General features: G+C 35.7%; 1 protein-coding gene and 3 pseudogenes across 1 annotated transcript; 2 read left to right on the forward strand and 2 right to left on the reverse strand.

Moving 5' to 3' along the window:
* LOC133682928 (uncharacterized) overlaps positions 1–18,125 on the forward strand; it is a 142,242-nt pseudogene that overhangs the window by 97,680 nt on the left and 26,437 nt on the right.
* Positions 1,150–1,852, forward strand: LOC133681952 (deoxyuridine 5'-triphosphate nucleotidohydrolase-like; annotated as a pseudogene).
* LOC133682421 (glucan endo-1,3-beta-glucosidase 7-like) lies at positions 3,441–4,885 on the reverse strand. The gene is made up of 4 exons (XM_062105769.1): positions 4,819–4,885; positions 3,982–4,646; positions 3,657–3,890; positions 3,441–3,500 (listed from the first exon to the last, which is right to left on the reverse strand). Exons 1-4 carry the CDS (start codon positions 4,883–4,885, stop codon positions 3,441–3,443), a joined length of 1,026 nt encoding a protein of 341 aa, XP_061961753.1.
* On the reverse strand, positions 7,538–8,596 carry LOC133682422 (uncharacterized; annotated as a pseudogene).

Here is an 18,125-nt window from a genome sequence, read left to right on the forward strand (position 1 = left end):
CCACAATCACACACAATTCTACAAGCTTTAATACATTCCATGTTCATCCTCATTTTTTTTTTCAAATGTGACCAACATTGTTGTTTTTCATAACACCCTATTTTTATCTTCCATCCTTCATTATTTTGCATCATTATCAACCCATCCTATCACAATGTATCAATTTCAACAATTTCACATTTTTTTCCAAATTCTCTCCTAAAAATCCTAATTCAAGAAATCTAAGAACAATGCATTAAATCTATTTATTTCCACCCAAACATGTTTAAACAACTTTGAACTCATTTCCCAACACTAAAATGAACTTCAAAAGCTAACCTGGTGATACTTTTTTTTCCTCCCCTTCAATTTTTCTTCTTTTTCGTGACTTACAACCCCTTTGTCTCCCTTCTCCCTCACTTAGTTTTCTTCTTAAATCCTTGCTTGAGGGAGTGATTTGTTGTTTTACCCCTTTTAGATCCTTCATTCTACACAATTTCTACTCTTTTACTCGAGGTAAGTTTTTGTTTCAAACATTTTTCCCTCCTCTTTTTCTCTCCATTATGTTTTATTCCTCTGTTACCTCTGTTTCTGGCGTCAAAAGAAGGGAGAATAAATTGCGGGACTTTGCCGGCTCATCAGATTATTTACAAAACTGCCATTGAAGAATTTTATGTTATTTACTATCCGACTATTAGCATTATTTAAAATATCCTTCCAAACTTGGATTGCCCTAAAATTTTAATCAAATGTAGAACTATATGTTATGAGATTTCTCAAAAAATTTTAGTTCAATCTAACAGTTGGATTGAGCATTCTGCTCAAGAGCGTGAAACTAGTCAATATGAGAAATATTTTATTATTATTATTATTTTAACATTAACCATTTATTTTAATCATTTTTTTAGGCTATAGTAACAATCAATGATATGGATTCGTAGGCACATTAACAATACAAGAAGTTTTCAAGGTGCGGACACATAATCCCTCTGCATTCTGCAACTTCGAGAGTACCTTATAAACCACGAAAACATGGCGGGAACTTCTGGTGCCATCAAGTGGAAATCCCTGCCATGGGCGAGTCTCTCTCTACTTAATCCCCAAGATCTCTCCCATTTCTCATCTTCTCAACTCAAATTTTGTTATCATCTGAACCCTTAAGTCCTCAAAATGCCCCTAGTAGAATTATGAAACAACAGCCCTGAAATCAAAGAGCCTTCTCATGAAATCCCTAAGGTCCAACAAAATGGCGTTCACGAAGCCGCTCCAATCTCATCATCTCTCTTGAAAGTGAAAAAGCTCTCTGAAAGCGCTGCTTTGCCCTCTGGATGCTCTTTGCTTGCCGTTGGCTATGATCTCTCCAGGTATTAAGCCAAACCCTCTTCTAGTGTTTTTGTTTTTTGAAGGATGCAGGATTATTAGAAAATTCATGGGTTTTTGTTTCTAATGTTGTGCAGTGCCTCATAGACAGAGGTTCTAGCTGGAGGAAAAGCCCTTATCCCAATAGATTTGAGCATTGTTATACCTGAAGGAACTTATGCTCATATTGGTAAATCTTACTTCGTACCTTTTAATTTATATTCACAGATGGTTTGGTTTTGTTTCTAAAATTGAGTTTTGTTGTTTTACACCCAGATCGGGATTGGCATGGAAGCACTCGTTTGATGTGGGTGCTGGTGTCATAAATGCTGATTACAAAGGCCCTATTGGGTTTATCTTGTTTAACCACTCTAGTGTTGATTTCGAGGTAAAGGTTGGCGATAGAATTGCGCAGTTAATTCTTGAGAAAATTGTAAGTCCTGATGTCATGGAATTCGAGGATTTGGATGCAACTGTGAGAGGTGTTGGAGGGTTTGGATCTACTAGTGTTTGAGCTTCCTGTGATTTGTAATGTTTTTTCTTAAATGTTTCTGTTTCTTGGTGTTTAAATTTAACAAGCAGATGGTGGACTAAGCAGTAAAAGTTTTGGGTGTGGTTTCGTTAATGAATACACAAGTGTTTTATGGTTTCATTTCCTTTTTTATCTTTTTATTAACCACCTGCAACAAGGCTATATGTATATTTTATTGTTGTTTGCATGGATAGGGACTATAGAAAGAAGCATCATGTAAAAATATTCCACCAACAAAATCTACCAAAATTGGGATTTCTATACTTGTAAAGATCAAATTTCTACCAAATGAGCCAATTGGTTTAGATAAAAAATTTATAAAGAAGTCACGAATACGCAACATCTTTCCTCGTTCCTCGTTCCATTGGATTGGGACTGAGCGCACTCATTCTTCAATTTATTCATTATTAGTGATAGTTATACTTCAACCTAAATTAAAAATCTTAATTAAATATACCTTTGAAAACCTCTATTCTAAAAAATTTCAATTCTAAAAATACCCACAAAAAAACACTCAATCTTTTAATGTTGTTGTCGTTTGTGCTTGTGCTGCTGGTGGTGGTGTTTGCTGGTGGTGCTACCTGGTGGCTGGGTTTGTTTCATAAATTAAGTGGGTTTTTACAGGTGCAATTTTCAAGAATATTTTGGATTTATTTGTCCAAAATTAGGATTTCTGATACTCATGCAGATCAAATTTCTATTGAATGAGCCAGTTGGTCCAGATATAAAATATATAAAGAAGCCACAATGAAAAATACAACAACACCTTTCCTCGCCTCATTGAATTAGGAACTGAATGCACCATGTAAAAGTTTATATGGAGCTAACTCATAAACTTGACTTTTCCTTTGTTTTCTCTTTGGCTAAATTGTTTTTTTTCTAAATAATAATAATATTAAATTTACTCCTAAACAATAGATTCAATAGAGAAACTTATAAAATAGAGAGAAAAACCTTAATCCATCTTCATCGTCTCTTTACAACTTCTTATTCTAAGTTTGCAAGTCATAAAAGAAAAGGCAAATCAAAGAAAGTCCCATAAACCCATACAACAAACCTAAATTGAAAATCCTAATTAAATATACTTTGTTGCTGCTGCTGCTGATGCTGATGGTGTTCGTGCTCGAGCTCGTGCTCGTGCTCGTGCCCGTGCCCGTGCTCGTGCTTGTGCTTGTGGTGCTGTTATTGTTGCTGGTGGTGGTGCCGGTGCTGGTGTCGGTGGCCGCTACTGATGGCGGTTGTGGTGTTGCTGCTAGTGACTCGGTCTGTTTCAAAAAATTAAATGGATTTTTCCAGGTGAAATATGCGAGAATATTTGGATTTATTTTTCTAAAAATGATGATTCCATGTATTTCAAATATTGTTGATAAAGATGTTAGATTAAAAAATTGAATATTTCTTTCTACCTTTTTTTTTTTTATCATTATTAATAGAGACATAGAGAGCGATTAAAAAGATGTTATGGGCTGAGTTTTTCTTTTTTGGTTAATTTCCTAACAGAACAAGCCTATTCCAAAAATCATAATGTTTAGGATCGAAAATCAGGATTTTTTTTGTTCAGAAGTTAAGTTCAAGAGGCTTCTTTTAGTACAATTTGGCCTTTATCTTTCCTGAAAAGGAACTGTCCATTCTATTAACAAACAAAATGCGTAGTGATGTTTTAAAACCCATCTTCCCAACCAAACACAGAAATTTAAATGCCAAATCAAAGGAAAGCTCAGGAATAGAACACTTGGCTGTTGAAAACTCCAAATACCAATGAAATGTACGTAAATTTTGTTCTTACCATGGTGAGATCAGTCTTGAAAGGTCCAAATGTATCCACTGATTTTCCTGGCATGGGTGGAGTGCCCACCATCGATCGAAGGTGTGCAATCAAATTGCCATTGTAAGCCTTGGCATTCTCAATGCTTGGCCCTACGTCGTTGTCATCTCCTTTAAATGGCCATCCAGTCTCAGCCACCACAATCTCAACATTCTTAAATCCCATAGAATTCAGTGCAGAATAAACTGCATCCACCTGCAATTGATTAAACCACTTGTCAGTAGCATTTTTATTAGATCATCTATTGATACAAAATTTTCGCACTTGCAATTTCATTTACTCTCACCTGAACATCGAACATGTTCATGTACTTGATCTTAGTGTTTCCATCCATTCGTCCTGCATTCGGCTGGAAAAGGCAAAAAGCAAGAGTCTCAGGCCTTGTATCGCTTCTGTAGGCAAAGTAAGGGTAGGGATTGATTGCGAAAGGCGAACCATTCGCACTATTAAACTCCAACAAGCCCTTCATCAGATCCCCATAACTTGGATCAAAGCTTCCAGAAGAAGGTGGCTCAGACTGCTTAAGCACTCCCATCGGATGAACTGTGGAGACCTTAATTTTACCCCCGAGCGATGCATCATTTAGAGCATTCTGTACATTTTGCATTGCTGGTAAGAGCTTGGTCATGAGATTCTGGTCATTGGAAGTCATGACCTCGTTGCCGACAGTGATGAGGATGATATTGCTAGCTGGATAGAAGGGAAGCACGTTTGTGTTGATCCAGTTCTTGGCAAAATCGGAATCAGAGGCTAGTCCTGGAATGTCACCATTTGCAATGCCGATAACAATTCCAATTCCGGTGTTAGCTAAGGCTTTGATTATGGCGGGGTCCGATCCATATAATCGGACTTTTTGGATTGAAGTGGATTGAAGAAGCTTTGCGGTGGATGGTGGTGGTGGAAGGTTGTCCGCAACTTGGCCATAGTTTATATCGATGAATGATTGCGAGCCTGCACAAAAAGCAGCTAAATTTAAAGCAGATGATCAAACATCAATTTTTAAACGACAAAACAGAACACCAACATATTTTTTTTTCATAGACTGAAATGAAGACGGCTCAGTTAAGGTAAATTCTTTAGAAATGGAAGGAGGTAATTAAAATAGAAAGAGACGCAAACTTACCTGCGATTTTTACAGTCTGTAAGGAGGAAAGGAGTAGGAAAGCAACAGTATAAGGAAGCACCACCATGGCTCAGGAGGAGCGGTTTCTATTCTGCATTTTTTGAAAGTGGAGTGGGCATTAAATATAGAATATGCTACAAGTCAAGGGCAGAAGCGTAAAGATGACTTCGGATATATTCTTATTATAGAATATCATATGGGTGGTGAAGCTTCAAATACAGACCAATGACGATATACTAGTTTAGTGTCCTGCACTTTGCCCCGAGTTTACCTTTTAAAATATCATAAAAATATAAGATGAAAAATTATTATAAAAGTATTGAGTTTGGTTGCAATATTAGACTCAAGATCATTGAATCTGACTGCAACGCCAAACTCAACAATAATATTTATAATAATAATAATAATATTTCACTTGTGTTACAAAATTTTTATTTTTTTGTAATCTTTTAAAAAAATTATGGTTTTTCTTCAATAGTAATAATAGTTTTTTAAAATTTATTAATGATAGTAATAATAATAATAATAATAATCATTATTTTTACACTTCAAATTAAATTTATGGTTGTTTTCCAATATTGATAATAATTGTTTTTTAAATTTATTAATTATTTTATTAATAATATTAATTATAATAAAAATAATTATATTTATAACACAAATAATACTAATTTTTATATTAATACTTTTAATTATAATAAAAATAATTATATTTAGAAACCAAAGACCCAAGAACCTTGGGTCCTGAGGCAAGACCTATTAGCCTTGGGTCCTAACACAACCCAAGGGAGCTGGGTCATGATGCAGGACCCATTAGCCTTGGGTTCTGACGCAGCCCAAGGAAACTGGGTCCTTACACAGTACCCATTAGCCTTGGGTTCTAACGCCGAACCCAAGTGCGTTGGGTTGTGACACAGCCCAAGAAAAGTGGGTTCTGACGCAGGACCCAAGAGATTGAGTCGTGATGCAGGATCAATAATGTTGGGTTAGGCAAGTTCTAATGGGGCAAGACCCAACGTTGATGGATCCAGCCATTTTAGAACAAAAACAGATTCAAATTGATCAATTTGGCTCGATTTTTTCTAGTTTTGCTCGGTTTTTTCCGGTTTTGGCTAGGTTTGTTTTCGATTTTTTCCAGTTTGGGTTCAATTCAGTTTGGTTTTTTTGGTTATTTCAATAGTGCCTTTTTAGTCGTCAAATTTTTATTTATTTCATGTGATTTTTTTGAGTTGATGATCTCTTATATTTATATATTCTTGGCAATTAATTGTCCGAACTTTTCTAAAAAAATAGCATGGCTTTTCTAGAATTCATGCGAAAATATACTTTTGCATATTAATTTAGTCAAACCAAACTGATTAATTATTCTGTTCATTAATTTTTTTGTTGCCTTGGTTAATCCTATATATTCGAATCTAATAGATAACTATTTTTTTTTCTTAGGGTTTATGTGGATAAAATGAACTCAAATCGATTGGAAAGTTATGGTCCGATATGACAAACACTTCAAAAACGTATAGTTCCTCCAGCCCTAACAACTAACACTAAGCATTGTCACAACCATTGCATCTGCTTATAGATTCTTTGAAGACAAGTTCTCCTTCTAAGTTTCAAAGCTTCTTTGTAGAAACAAACATGTCATCTACGTTGTGCCCACGTATTAGTAGGTTCAGATAAAGGAAAATTGTGCATGTTTATTTCTACAGAGCAGCTTTGAAACTTGGAAGGATAACTTGTCTTCAAAGAATTTATAAGCAGATGCATTGGTTGTGACAATTCTTAGTGTTAGTTGTTAGGGCTGGAGGAAATACACGTTAACAAGCTAGCTTTCAAGTGTTTGTCGTCGCACCATAACTTTCCAAGGACTTGGATCCATTTGAGTTCTCTGCCTTTCCCTCTTGTTTTCCACATAACCAAAAGGCAGGTCAATGGTCCTAAGAATAAAAAAACAACTGCACATTATTATATATAAAAGTAAATCATGTGGGGAAAGTCTTGTTTATAAAGACTTATTGTACTGTGAATTGGAATAGTGTTTGCAAAAGTCTTGTTCATCAAAATTCATGGTACTGTAGATTGAAACAATATAATAATAGAGTTGTCTTTGCCACGGAGAGGTGCAAAGATGTAGGGGGGATGAGATTGTCTTTTTATTGGAATGCATTTGACATTAAAAATATAGTTTGAAAAAAAACAATCAATGTAAATTTTAGTGGAACATAGTGGGGCTAGAGACCCCTGGTTGTAGGTTGTCATGCCTTGCCACATATGGTGGATTAAGTAGTAAAAGTTTTGGGTTTGGTGAACAACTTCCTTTTGTTAATGAAGACGGGTGGTTGTGTGATTTGTAATGTTTTTTTTAAATGTTTCTGTTTCTTGGTGTTTAAATTTAGCGAACAGATGATGGATTAAGCTGTAAAAGTTTAGGGTTTGGTGAAGGATTTCCTTTTGTTAATGAAGATACGGGTGTTTTATGGTTTCATTTTCTTTTTTATCTTTTTATTAACCACCTGCAACAAGGCCATATATAGTTTATCGCTGTTTGCATTGATCAAATCACACTATCTTGCTGCTTAACCTCAAGCATTACTCAGTTGTAAGAAACTTGACCGACTAATTTCACAAATACACGGAGGATAGGTCATTCTAGAAAAAAAAAAATACTGTATGAACATTTCTTTGCAAGCCTACACACACACTGAATCTCCCTAATTTACTTTTAAAAAGATGATGGCTTCAACATTTTAAGTGCGAAAGAGAATGGTATAAAGCACCCATCACCTCCAAAAGGCTCTGTTCATGGGTCCTCTTCAGGTGCGCTCACTAGGGTAAGTGTGCAAGCATTATAGCCTGTAGTTTATGAGCAAAACATGAAGAGGGATTAGTAAAACCAAAAAGGAAGTGTTTTGAGAAAACTCAGTGGGTTGTTGGAAGAGAAAATGGCTGATTGTGAGAAATCACAATTGCAAGGATTTTTATCAGAAGTTTGATAGAAGAGATTCATGGCCTAAGCAGCAGGAGATGCTATTGTGTTCGGTTCAAAGCAAGCCCCGCCTGGTTGGATCGGACCACGGTCAATCCCTCATCCACAAACAAAATCCAGATTAGCCTGCAATTGTGCATCTGATACATCTGATTAAAATTTTGGGTTTGAGGACAGTTTCTGAAGCATTTTGTTTCTTTATGCTCACATTCAGTACTAATAACGAAGAGAGCAAGATGGAAATTATTTGTGACTAGACAGAAGCAAAGAATGAGTATATAAAATACCTAAGAGTAAATCTTTTATTCAGCATGCCTGTCATTGTACGCAATTCTCATCATTGACCGTCTTTGGTACCAAAGGCTATGAAGTTCACAGAAATATCATCAGATAGAGACCATCGCCCAGTCAAGGGGCTGTGAACAAATCCAGCCATTTCTTTAACCTGGCGAGCACCAAACCCAAAGCAATAAGTTTTTAATAAGAAGTAACAGTAGTAGACATGTCAAAATGTCAGAAGGGAAAGCATCCATCTTACATTGATAGAAGCACGCTGTAGGATAAGCACCAGTTCTTCAGGAGTAAGAAAGCTTGACCACTGATGCGTGCCTTTAGGAAGCTGTACAGCATTGGTTATCAATAACAACACAAAGCAAAAAAAGGATAGAATCAAACTATAATACATCGATTACTTCCAGAAATTTTGGGAAGACTAGAACCTACACACCACCTCCACCACCAACTACAGCGATAAGAAGATTGCATGCACTGGATATTCCTAGACACAAAGTCCATTGCTATAGGAAAAATAAAAGTCATAAAATGCTAGAACAGTTCCACTACCAGTGAAAACAGTGGGATTTTAGATTAGGTTTCTCATCTGTTTATATCACACCCACTACTAGAAATTCGCCTAAAACAAACGGAATTACCAAGAGAACAATTATGTCGGTAAATTGCGGTAATAATTATCGATAGATACTATTTCATCGGTAATTCAGTCGGTATTTACCGACGAACTATACCGACTGAATTACAGATGAAATATATATATATATATATATATATAATTTTTTTTAAAAAAAGAAGTTCGATGACGTGGCAGTTTTGGCGGGCGATTTTACTAACGAAATGACCGAGGGATTCAAACTGGAATCTCCGTACAATGACGTGACTAATTCACCATCACAATTACCAAGGAAACCACCGTCACTTTTTAGCTGAATCAAGGAATGTGCATCTTGGGTTGTATATAAACGTATTTTTACAGAGAGTTGCAAAATATTTACTGCATATTCCATAATCACAGACGTCTCTACAAATGGATACAATCTGTCGGTTTTTATCGGTGCAGTTCACAATTATCGATGGACTATGCAAATTTCAATGGGTGGGTATTAATGCATCTCTAACTGTGTGAATATGTCAATGGACTGTGAAAATTCTAGAGGGTCATTTAAAAATTTTAGTGCGAAAATCAAAATTTACCAACAGACGTTTGAAAATTCACCGACGGAATAATTAAAAATAATATTATTTAAATAGGTCATTGATGAGTCCATCGATAAAACTGCATTATAAATCTCAATGACCGCCCCTTCAGTTCATTTCTCTCCTTTTTCGTTTAATCTCATCTTTTTTCTCTCTTCTATTGCAAAAATTTTCATTTTTTCTTGTAATCTTTAGCTTATTGTAATCTTCAACAAATTAAAATGTATGCATTTTCATTTAATATGCTTAATGATTTTATTTTTCTCATTTTTTCTTTGTTTTATTAATAATATATTTTTGTTGTGTTTTTTGTTTTCTTGTATTGTATGTAGATAAAATCCTGAAATAAACACACTATTAAGGTAAGCATTTTTCATTCCTCAAATCTATAGTTTTTTAAAAAACTTTATTCAATATATTTTATTGTTTATATTGCCATAATAATTGAATACTTTGTTGAATTTTAATTGTTGTTGTTGAAGTTACCTTGTAAATGGTAATTGAATATATATGATTAAATTTAATTATTTTATCTCAATTTTACTCTATTATTGCATGATATGTGTTTAATTATTTCCATTAATTTTAATTGTTATTGATGAATTTCTATAGATGTTAGTTGAATATATAAAATTAAATGTTATTCTTTTCTTTATTTTATTGTTAAATTTGTATAGATGTTAGGTTATATATAAGATTTTTCAATGGAGTGAATTGGTTTGTGGATGTTGTCAATATTTGTAGGTTTGAAAACTTTGGGTAATCTCCAGTATAGGGGAGGTGCTGTCGAAATGTTTTTTTAATAATCGATTTAAATTATATAATTATTCGTATACATTTATGTCGATGCGTAGAATGAAATCAACAACACGTCATGAGCATATGGTTGCAGCTAGTTCTTCTAGCAACGAGGATGACTTGTCCTTTGTTGCCGATCAAGAAGAGGCATCTACGTCGACTCACAATGTTGCCTCTTCGAGCGCGGTTTCATAGCGTAGAGGAGGTGTGCCTTCACAGCGGAATCAATTCACCCACAAATACCAGGCACATTGGAAGGACGACCTTTCAATGTAAGTTTGTTTCGGTTTTAGTTTTTCTTTTTAAATTATAACGTAATTTATGAATAGTAATATTTCATTAATTTAATTTTTTTTCAGGTTCACAAACATAAAGGTCGTCCTAGTAATAACATCGACGTTTAAATCGTCGATAGACATTCCATTATTTCAATGGAGTCAGGTTTCCAGACATCCTGAATGGAGACCTTATATCGATGCATGGTTTCAAAGATTTCAGGTTGGTGTTAAGTTCTAATTTCCAACTTATTTTTAATATATTATTATTATAATTGTAAATAAATTATTATTTTTATTTTAAATAAATTATTTATACACAACACAAATTCAAATGAGACAGCGTGCATGACAATGTTGTGAGGAGGGTGTGGAAAAATCACACGGCAACTAGGTAACATATTTTGTTGCGATATGATATTTTAAAAAAAAACAATTTATGTTTTAAAATCTAATTTTTCACTATGGAAGTAGGTTGCATGATTTTTGGTATGAATCACGAAAAAAATCCAAAAAATAAGCGAGAGATAATGGTCTCCAAGGCTAGAATGATGTGGCGGTTTGGAGGGATTTCAAACCGCCATACATCCCGAGGAATATATGGTCATAATATATTCAGCATATGATGTCTAAATGGTTCACACGACGCTCATAGTTCAGTGTCGACAACCGGAACCGGTAAATTCATAATTCGGTGACCACACACACCGGTGGCTCTGTTTTGTTTGCTGCACATGCTAAATGGATGGTAATATTAATTTAAATGATATATATCATTAATTAATTTGTTGTTACTTATAAATATATAGTAAGTCGTACCATGGAAGAAAATATTTGATTGAAGTCTATTCCTTCTTTCAAAGCATATTCTTTCACCACTTATCTTGCCCGATGCCTCTCCACTTGATCATTACCATCACGCTTTATCTTGTAAACCCATTTGATGCCAATGGCCTTCCTTCCTTGCAGTAGAGAAACAAGATCCAAAGTGTTATTCTTGGATAGAGTTTCAATCTCCTCTTGGATTGTTGTCATCCACATAGATACATCTATGCTTTTTATAGCCTTATGGAAAGTTGATGGCTCTCCATCCTCTATTAGAAGACAATATGCAATGTTGCTCCTAGTAACATATTCCGAGTGTCAAGCCGGTGGTCTTCTTTCATGAGTTGATTGCTGAACTTCAGGAGTTTCAGAGTCTATCTGTTCTTATTCTTCATGCTCTAGTGTAGCTTTAGAAGAAGTATGATTCTAAGTGTTTATCATCTGGACTACTGTAGTCTCCTTTAAAATGCTATTATTTTCTTCCATTTGCATTTTATCTTCTATAAATATGACATCTCTATTGATGACTAACTTATGGGCAGTGGGATCTCACAAGCGATACCCCTTCACTCCATCCATCAGCGATACCCCTTATTGAGTATTGTACATCATGTACACAGGACTTCCAAATATATGCAACCGAGAATAATCAGCTACCTTCCCAGTCCACATCTCCATTAATGTCTTCAGCTCAATTGCAGTTGATGAAGATCGATTTATCACATAACAGGCGGTTTTGACTGCTTCTGCCCAGAATGGCTTTCCTAGACCTATAGCCTTCAACATTACTCTTGTTCTTTCTAATAGATTTATATTCGTTCGCTTTGCCACTCCATTTTGTTATGGAGTGTATGTTATTGTGAACTACCTTTTGATACCTTCATGTTGACAAAAGTTATCAAATTCATCACTGGTATATTCTTCTCTATTATCAATCCTCAAACACTTGTTCTTCTTTTTAGATTCAAGTTCTACCTATGCTTTGAAGGTTTTGAAGACTGCTAGAACATCTACCTTCCTTCTAATTGGATACACCCAACATCTCCAAAAGAAGTCATCTATAAATGATACAAAGTATCTTGCTCCTCCCAAGGATATAACTGGTGCTTGCCAAACATAGAATGAATTAGGTCTAAGATGCATTTATTCTTAGATGTTGATGTGCCAAGCTTCAACCTGTGTTGTTTACTTATAACACAGTGCTCATAAAAGGGTATAGTAACCTTTGTAAGCCCATGGAGTAACTTCTTATCAGAGAGAATTTTTAAAACTTTCTTTGACATGTGGCCTAGTTTTTTATGCCACATCATCGTCTTCTCTTCTGAAGGACTGGTTGATGTGATTGACACCTCTACCTCATGATGTGTTTCTCTTATTAACACAAAAAAGTTTGTAGCTATCTTTCTTGCCTTTAAAACCACCAGTGCTCTTTTGATGATTTTCATGATTCCATTGTCTATTCAAATCTTACAACCAAGATTATCAAATTGTCACACGGATAAAATTTTCTTCTATAAGCCTTTCACATGTCACACTTCTAAAATAGTATGAATTGAGCCATCATACATCTTCAATTTGATGATGTGAATGCCAACAATCTTTAAAGCATGATCATTACCCTTTAACATTGAGCCTTCAGAGATGGGTTCACATGCATGAAATCAATCTCGATTAGGAGTCATATGTGATGCAACCATATTATTCAATAGTTTCACTCACATTTAACTAGTGTTTTGCCTATGTTTATATATAAAATGCCTTGATATTCTTTGTTTTATGTTTTGAAGGCACTTTTGGATGAAAGATGCAAAAAGGAGTAAATTGGAGATAATTGGCAGATTTGACCTTCAGTCGATGTTTTGTGCAGAGCGTGAGCTCTAGAGGTTGAAATGAAGTGATTCCAGTGGAATTAAAAAGTTAACATCCATACCTTTCTAGAAATCTAAGGCAAGAAAATAAAATAAGGAAGAGCATGGAAATCGCAGCCTTCAAAGTCAAATCTCGCAATCTGCCAGTGTTGACCTTCGGCCATTCCAACTTGAATATATGGAGCTACAGAAGTCCAATTGATGCAAACACAATTGTTTTGGATTCATGACTCAAATTTATATAAACGCTCAAAATTTCAGCCAAAAACGATGTCATATGAGGGAGATATGATTTTTCAAAGATGACATCTGAATTCTGCCGGCAAACAGGTTTCGTGAAGAAACGAGTCCAAATTACGTTCTGAAGCATCTAAACCGATATCCAAGTTTTTATTTCAGCAATTTAGCTCCTCTAAGTCAAAGCTTGAAGATTTCATGCAAGGCTATTTCTTCTTTTTTAGGAAAATAGTTATTGAAGTACTTAAATGTAAACAGTCTACTTAATGGAGGACTATTTTGTAAAATAGAGACCTAGGGTTTCCTAGGATATAAAAAGAATGAGAGAAGAGAAGTGGGGCAGCCAGCCAAGGAGAGAAAAACGCCCCCTTCCTCTAAGAAACCCTAAATTATGCATTCATCCTTCTTTTTGATTAGTTGTTCAACAAACATGCAAGGCTAAACACTTTTTCTTGGTTGCAAGGACACGGAAACCTTCGGATTTCAAGAACTGTGAGATTTATTTTACCTTTTCTTTTCAGTTTATATGATGAATATATTTGTTCTCTTATGCTTATTTTTCCTATGATTGTTTATTTTAATTGCTAGAGCGGACTCTAAGTTATTATTGTAGACAATCTATTGTTAAGTTTGATATCAAAACCGGAGTTGTGGTATATGAACTTGTGAAGCAACTGAGTTTAATAATTGTGGCGGATCTACGTTATTAATCTTAGGGAGAACATTCAATCAAATCAAACATAGACTGCGGACAGTTATGTTTTCTTGATTAATCAACTTATCTAGTTCTTAAGGCTGCCATTGAATTAAATTACTAGTGCGGACACTGTGGATGTTTGATGGTTAGGGCTAGTTATACGACGGATCCGTTAACTAACCAATGTTAAGAAGAGATAAATATTCATAATATAAATTGATGTTTCGTTTCCATGATCAGTTCTGATTTCTATAGGTGGATGTGTGCTTGTGACCAAGGTTTGTTCTCTTGATAATTTTCTGATTTTATTAAATTTAGTTTGATAGTTTTCTGTTTTCTTTTGCTTTAGCCTAGATAACGTCCAAACCCCCCCAAATTACATATCATCTAGCATAAAAATCTAACTTGAATCTTCCTCGTGGGATCGACCCCTTGCTTGCTCTATACTATCTTGTGTGTTGTGTTTGAAGCTAGGGTAATTAATTTGTGCGACCGCGACATCACAACAAATTTTAGCGCCGTTGCCGAGGAAGTAATTTTAGTTGATTCTTGTGCTATTATTTTTATTTGCTGTGATTTTTATTTCTTTTTCTGAAAAAAAAAAAAGAATTTTTGTTTGCAGCGGTACTGTTCAAAACAGATGTTTTGGTGGAATTAGGTATTGGCCGTTTGTTTCCTGAAGGGAAACGATGTTCTAAACAAGACTAGTGGTGAACCATTAGCCCCACCCTATCGAGGCCAAATTCCGCTGTTTTCTAGGGTTTTTAGGCAGTTTTTGTTTTCTATCGTAGGATTTTCGTACAATTTGCATTGTTTTTGATTTCTTGTGTGGTTGGTTTATTTTGAGTTTTCTTGATGATTTATGCCAGTAACCCGTTCTACTAATCAAAGTCAAGTGCATTTGGATCTCGAAATAGAAAAAACTTTACGCAGGTTACGAAAGGAAGCTCGCCTCAACACCATGGCTATTGCACGACAACAAACACTCAAGGAGCTTGCTGCTCCTAACGTGGAAAATCAGCCATTGTGCATAAACATCAACAATAATGTAAACTTTGAGCTCAAATCTGGTTTTATACATTTGCTACCAACTTTCAATGGTCTTGCAGGAGAAGATCCTCATACTCATCTCAAGGAATTCCATATGGTTTGCGTTGGCATGAAACCGAATGGAGTTGATGAAGAACAGGTTAAGTTGAAAGCTTTCCCTTTCTCTTTAAAAGGGGCAGCAAAGGTATGGCTTTTCTCCATTCTCCCAGGTTCAATTGAAACGTGGAATGGCATGAAGAAGATCTTCCTTGAGAAGTATTTCCCAGCATCTCGAGTTGCCAACATAAGGAAAGAAATATGTGGGATTCAACAATCTCATGGAGAGACACTTTCCGAGTATTGGGAAAGATTTGAGCAACTGTGCATTCAATGCCCTCATCATCAAATACCCGATCAGCTGCTCATTCAATATTTCTATGAAGGATTGATGCCTACTGACCGTAGTATCATTGATGTTGCAAGTGGAGGGGCATTGGTAGAGAAGACACCCGAGGCTGCACGCCAATTGATCTCAAACATGGCAGCCAACTCGAAATAGTTTGGTACTCGTGGAGACTTCGCAAACAAACGAGTAAATGAGGTAAGTATTTCTAACCTTGAGAATAAAGTTAATGATCTTACTTCTCTTGTGCGTTCTTTGGCTTGTGGCAATATACAACAGGTGAAAGTTTGTAGCATATGCTCCTTACAAGGACATGCTTCAGATATGTGCCCAACAATGCAAGAAGATTACATTGAACAAGCTAATGCAGTTGATGGAGCATTCAATGGACAACCTCAGCGTAAGTATGATCCTTTTTCCCACACGTACAATCCTGGATGGAGAGATCATCCCAACCTACGGTATGGGAACCAGCCTCAACAAGGCAATCAAGGTCGACAACTCCAGCCCCATGGATTTCAGCCCCAACAGAATTATCAAGCAAGACAAACCCCTCCATTCACAAACTCCAATGTTATGGGGTCGTCATCTAGTGATGATCTTCGTGAGATGATGAAAACTTTGGCTTCTAACACTGTGACCTTGCAACAAAATGTCATGTCTTTTCAACAGGAAACAAGGTCAAGTATTCACAACTTGGAGAAGCAAATGGGGCAAGTAGCTTCAAGTGTGGGGAAATTGGAAGCACAAATGAATGGAAAATTGCCCTCCCAAGCATTGAATCCAAAAGAGAATGTTAGTGCGATCATGCTACGAAGTGGGAAAGAACTTGAAGAGAAAAGGTCGAAACAAATTGAGATGGAGGAAGAAGAAGAGATAGAAACTGAATTGAGTACAAAAAAGAAACATCCTTCTCCTTCACAAATTGAAACCACGACCAACACTCTAAAGGTAAGTCCTCAATCAATGACTTCAAGTTTTAAAATAATTCCACCCTTTCCTGTGAGTTCTTCTGGGTCAAAGAAAGAGGACAAAGAAAAAGAGATTTTAGAGGTTTTCAAGAAAGTAGAACTCAACATTCCTTTGCTTGATGCTATCAAGCAAATTCCCAAGTATGCAAAATTCTTGAAGGAGTTGTGTACTACCAAGAGAGCTTTCAAACTGAAAGGTCATGAAATGGTAAGTATGGGTGAAGTTGTATCTGCCGTTGTTCAAAAGAATCTGCCTTTGAAACAAAAAGACCTAGGTGCGTTTACTATCCCATGTGTTATTGGTAATGCTAGTTTTAAAAGAGCTTTATGCGATTTAGGTGCATCCATTAGTGTTATGCCCAAACATGTTTATGATTCTCTTAGTCTTGAGCCTTTGAATAAAACTAGCATTGTAATACAACTTGCGGATCGTAGTTTTGTTTACCCACTTGGTGTGATAGAAGATGTCCTAGTTAAGATTGATAGTTTGGTCATTCCATGCGACTTTTATATTCTTGATATGGAACATGATTCTTGTGATTCATCAAACAACACTCCTATATTGTTTGAGAGACCATTCTTGAAAACTGCCAATACAAGGATAGATTGTGGTAAGGATACTTTGTCTATGGAAGTAGGAGATGAAAAGATTGAATTTAATTTTCATGATGCAATGAAATATCCTTATAGCAATGTTTATTCTATCACATGCTATGACCAAGTTGATAAGTGTGTGCAGCAAGTTTTTGATTTTGATTTTGATTGTGAGGATGGATTAAGCGTAGCTTTGAGCTATGGCTATGATTTTACCGAGATAGAAGAGATGGAGAGGCACATATGTGTTCCCCAAAACGTGCATGAATCAGCATTGGCTTTGCAATCATTGCAAACTGTTCCCCATGGTAATGTCTTTGTTGATTTAGTACTCTCACATAAAAAGCTTTTGCCATCTATTTTACAGGCACCCGAGTTAGAATTGAAACCTTTGCCCGATAATTTGAAGCATGTATTCATTGGCGACAACAATACACTTCCCGTTATTATAACATCAGGTTTGAAAAATACGCAAGAGGAAAAACTTGTGAAATTGTTGTGAGATCACAAGACGGCCATTGGATGGACTTTAGCTGACATCAAGGGCATTAGTCCCTCAATGTGTATGCATCACATACTATTGGAGGACAATGCGAAACCAACAAGGGAAATGCAAAGGAGGTTGAACCTGCCTATGATGGAGGTAGTGAAAGCTGAAATTTTAAAACTGTTAGATGCAGGAGTCATTTATCCCATCACGAACAGTAAATGGGTTGCGCCAATCCATGTGGTGCCTAAAAAGACCGGAATCACGTTGGTGAAAAACAAAAATGATGAGCTCATTCCTACTCTCATCTCGAGTGGATGGAGAATGTGTGTTGATTACAGAAAGCTAAATCTTGCTACACGCAAAGATCATTTTCCATTACCATTCATGGATCAAATGCTTGAACGCCTAGCAGGTAAGTCTTTTTATTGCTTTCTTGATGGATATGGTGGATACAATCAGACTGTTATTAATCCTGAGGATCAAGAAAAGACTACATTTACATGTCCATTTGGTACATATGCATATAGGAGAATGCCCTTTGGTCTCTGTAATGCACCTGCAACTTTTCAAAGATGCATGATGAGTATTTTTTCTGACTATGTTGAAAGAATAATTGAGGTTTTCATGGATGATTTCACGGTGTATG

This window comes from Populus nigra, chromosome 2 (assembly GCF_951802175.1).
Source record: "Populus nigra chromosome 2, ddPopNigr1.1, whole genome shotgun sequence".
In the NCBI taxonomy this organism is placed as follows: Eukaryota; Viridiplantae; Streptophyta; class Magnoliopsida; order Malpighiales; family Salicaceae; genus Populus; species Populus nigra.

Coding starts and splice junctions, on each gene's coding strand:
- LOC133682421 (XM_062105769.1), bottom strand. CDS start 4,885: ATGGTGGTGCTTCCTTATACTGTTGCTTTCCTACTCCTTTCCTCCTTA. Junction 4,647..4,818: donor ACAGACTGTAAAAATCGCAG/GTAAGTTTGCGT, acceptor CTTTTTGTGCAG/GCTCGCAATCATTCATCGAT. Junction 3,891..3,981: donor TGAACATGTTCGATGTTCAG/GTGAGAGTAAAT, acceptor AATCAATTGCAG/GTGGATGCAGTTTATTCTGC.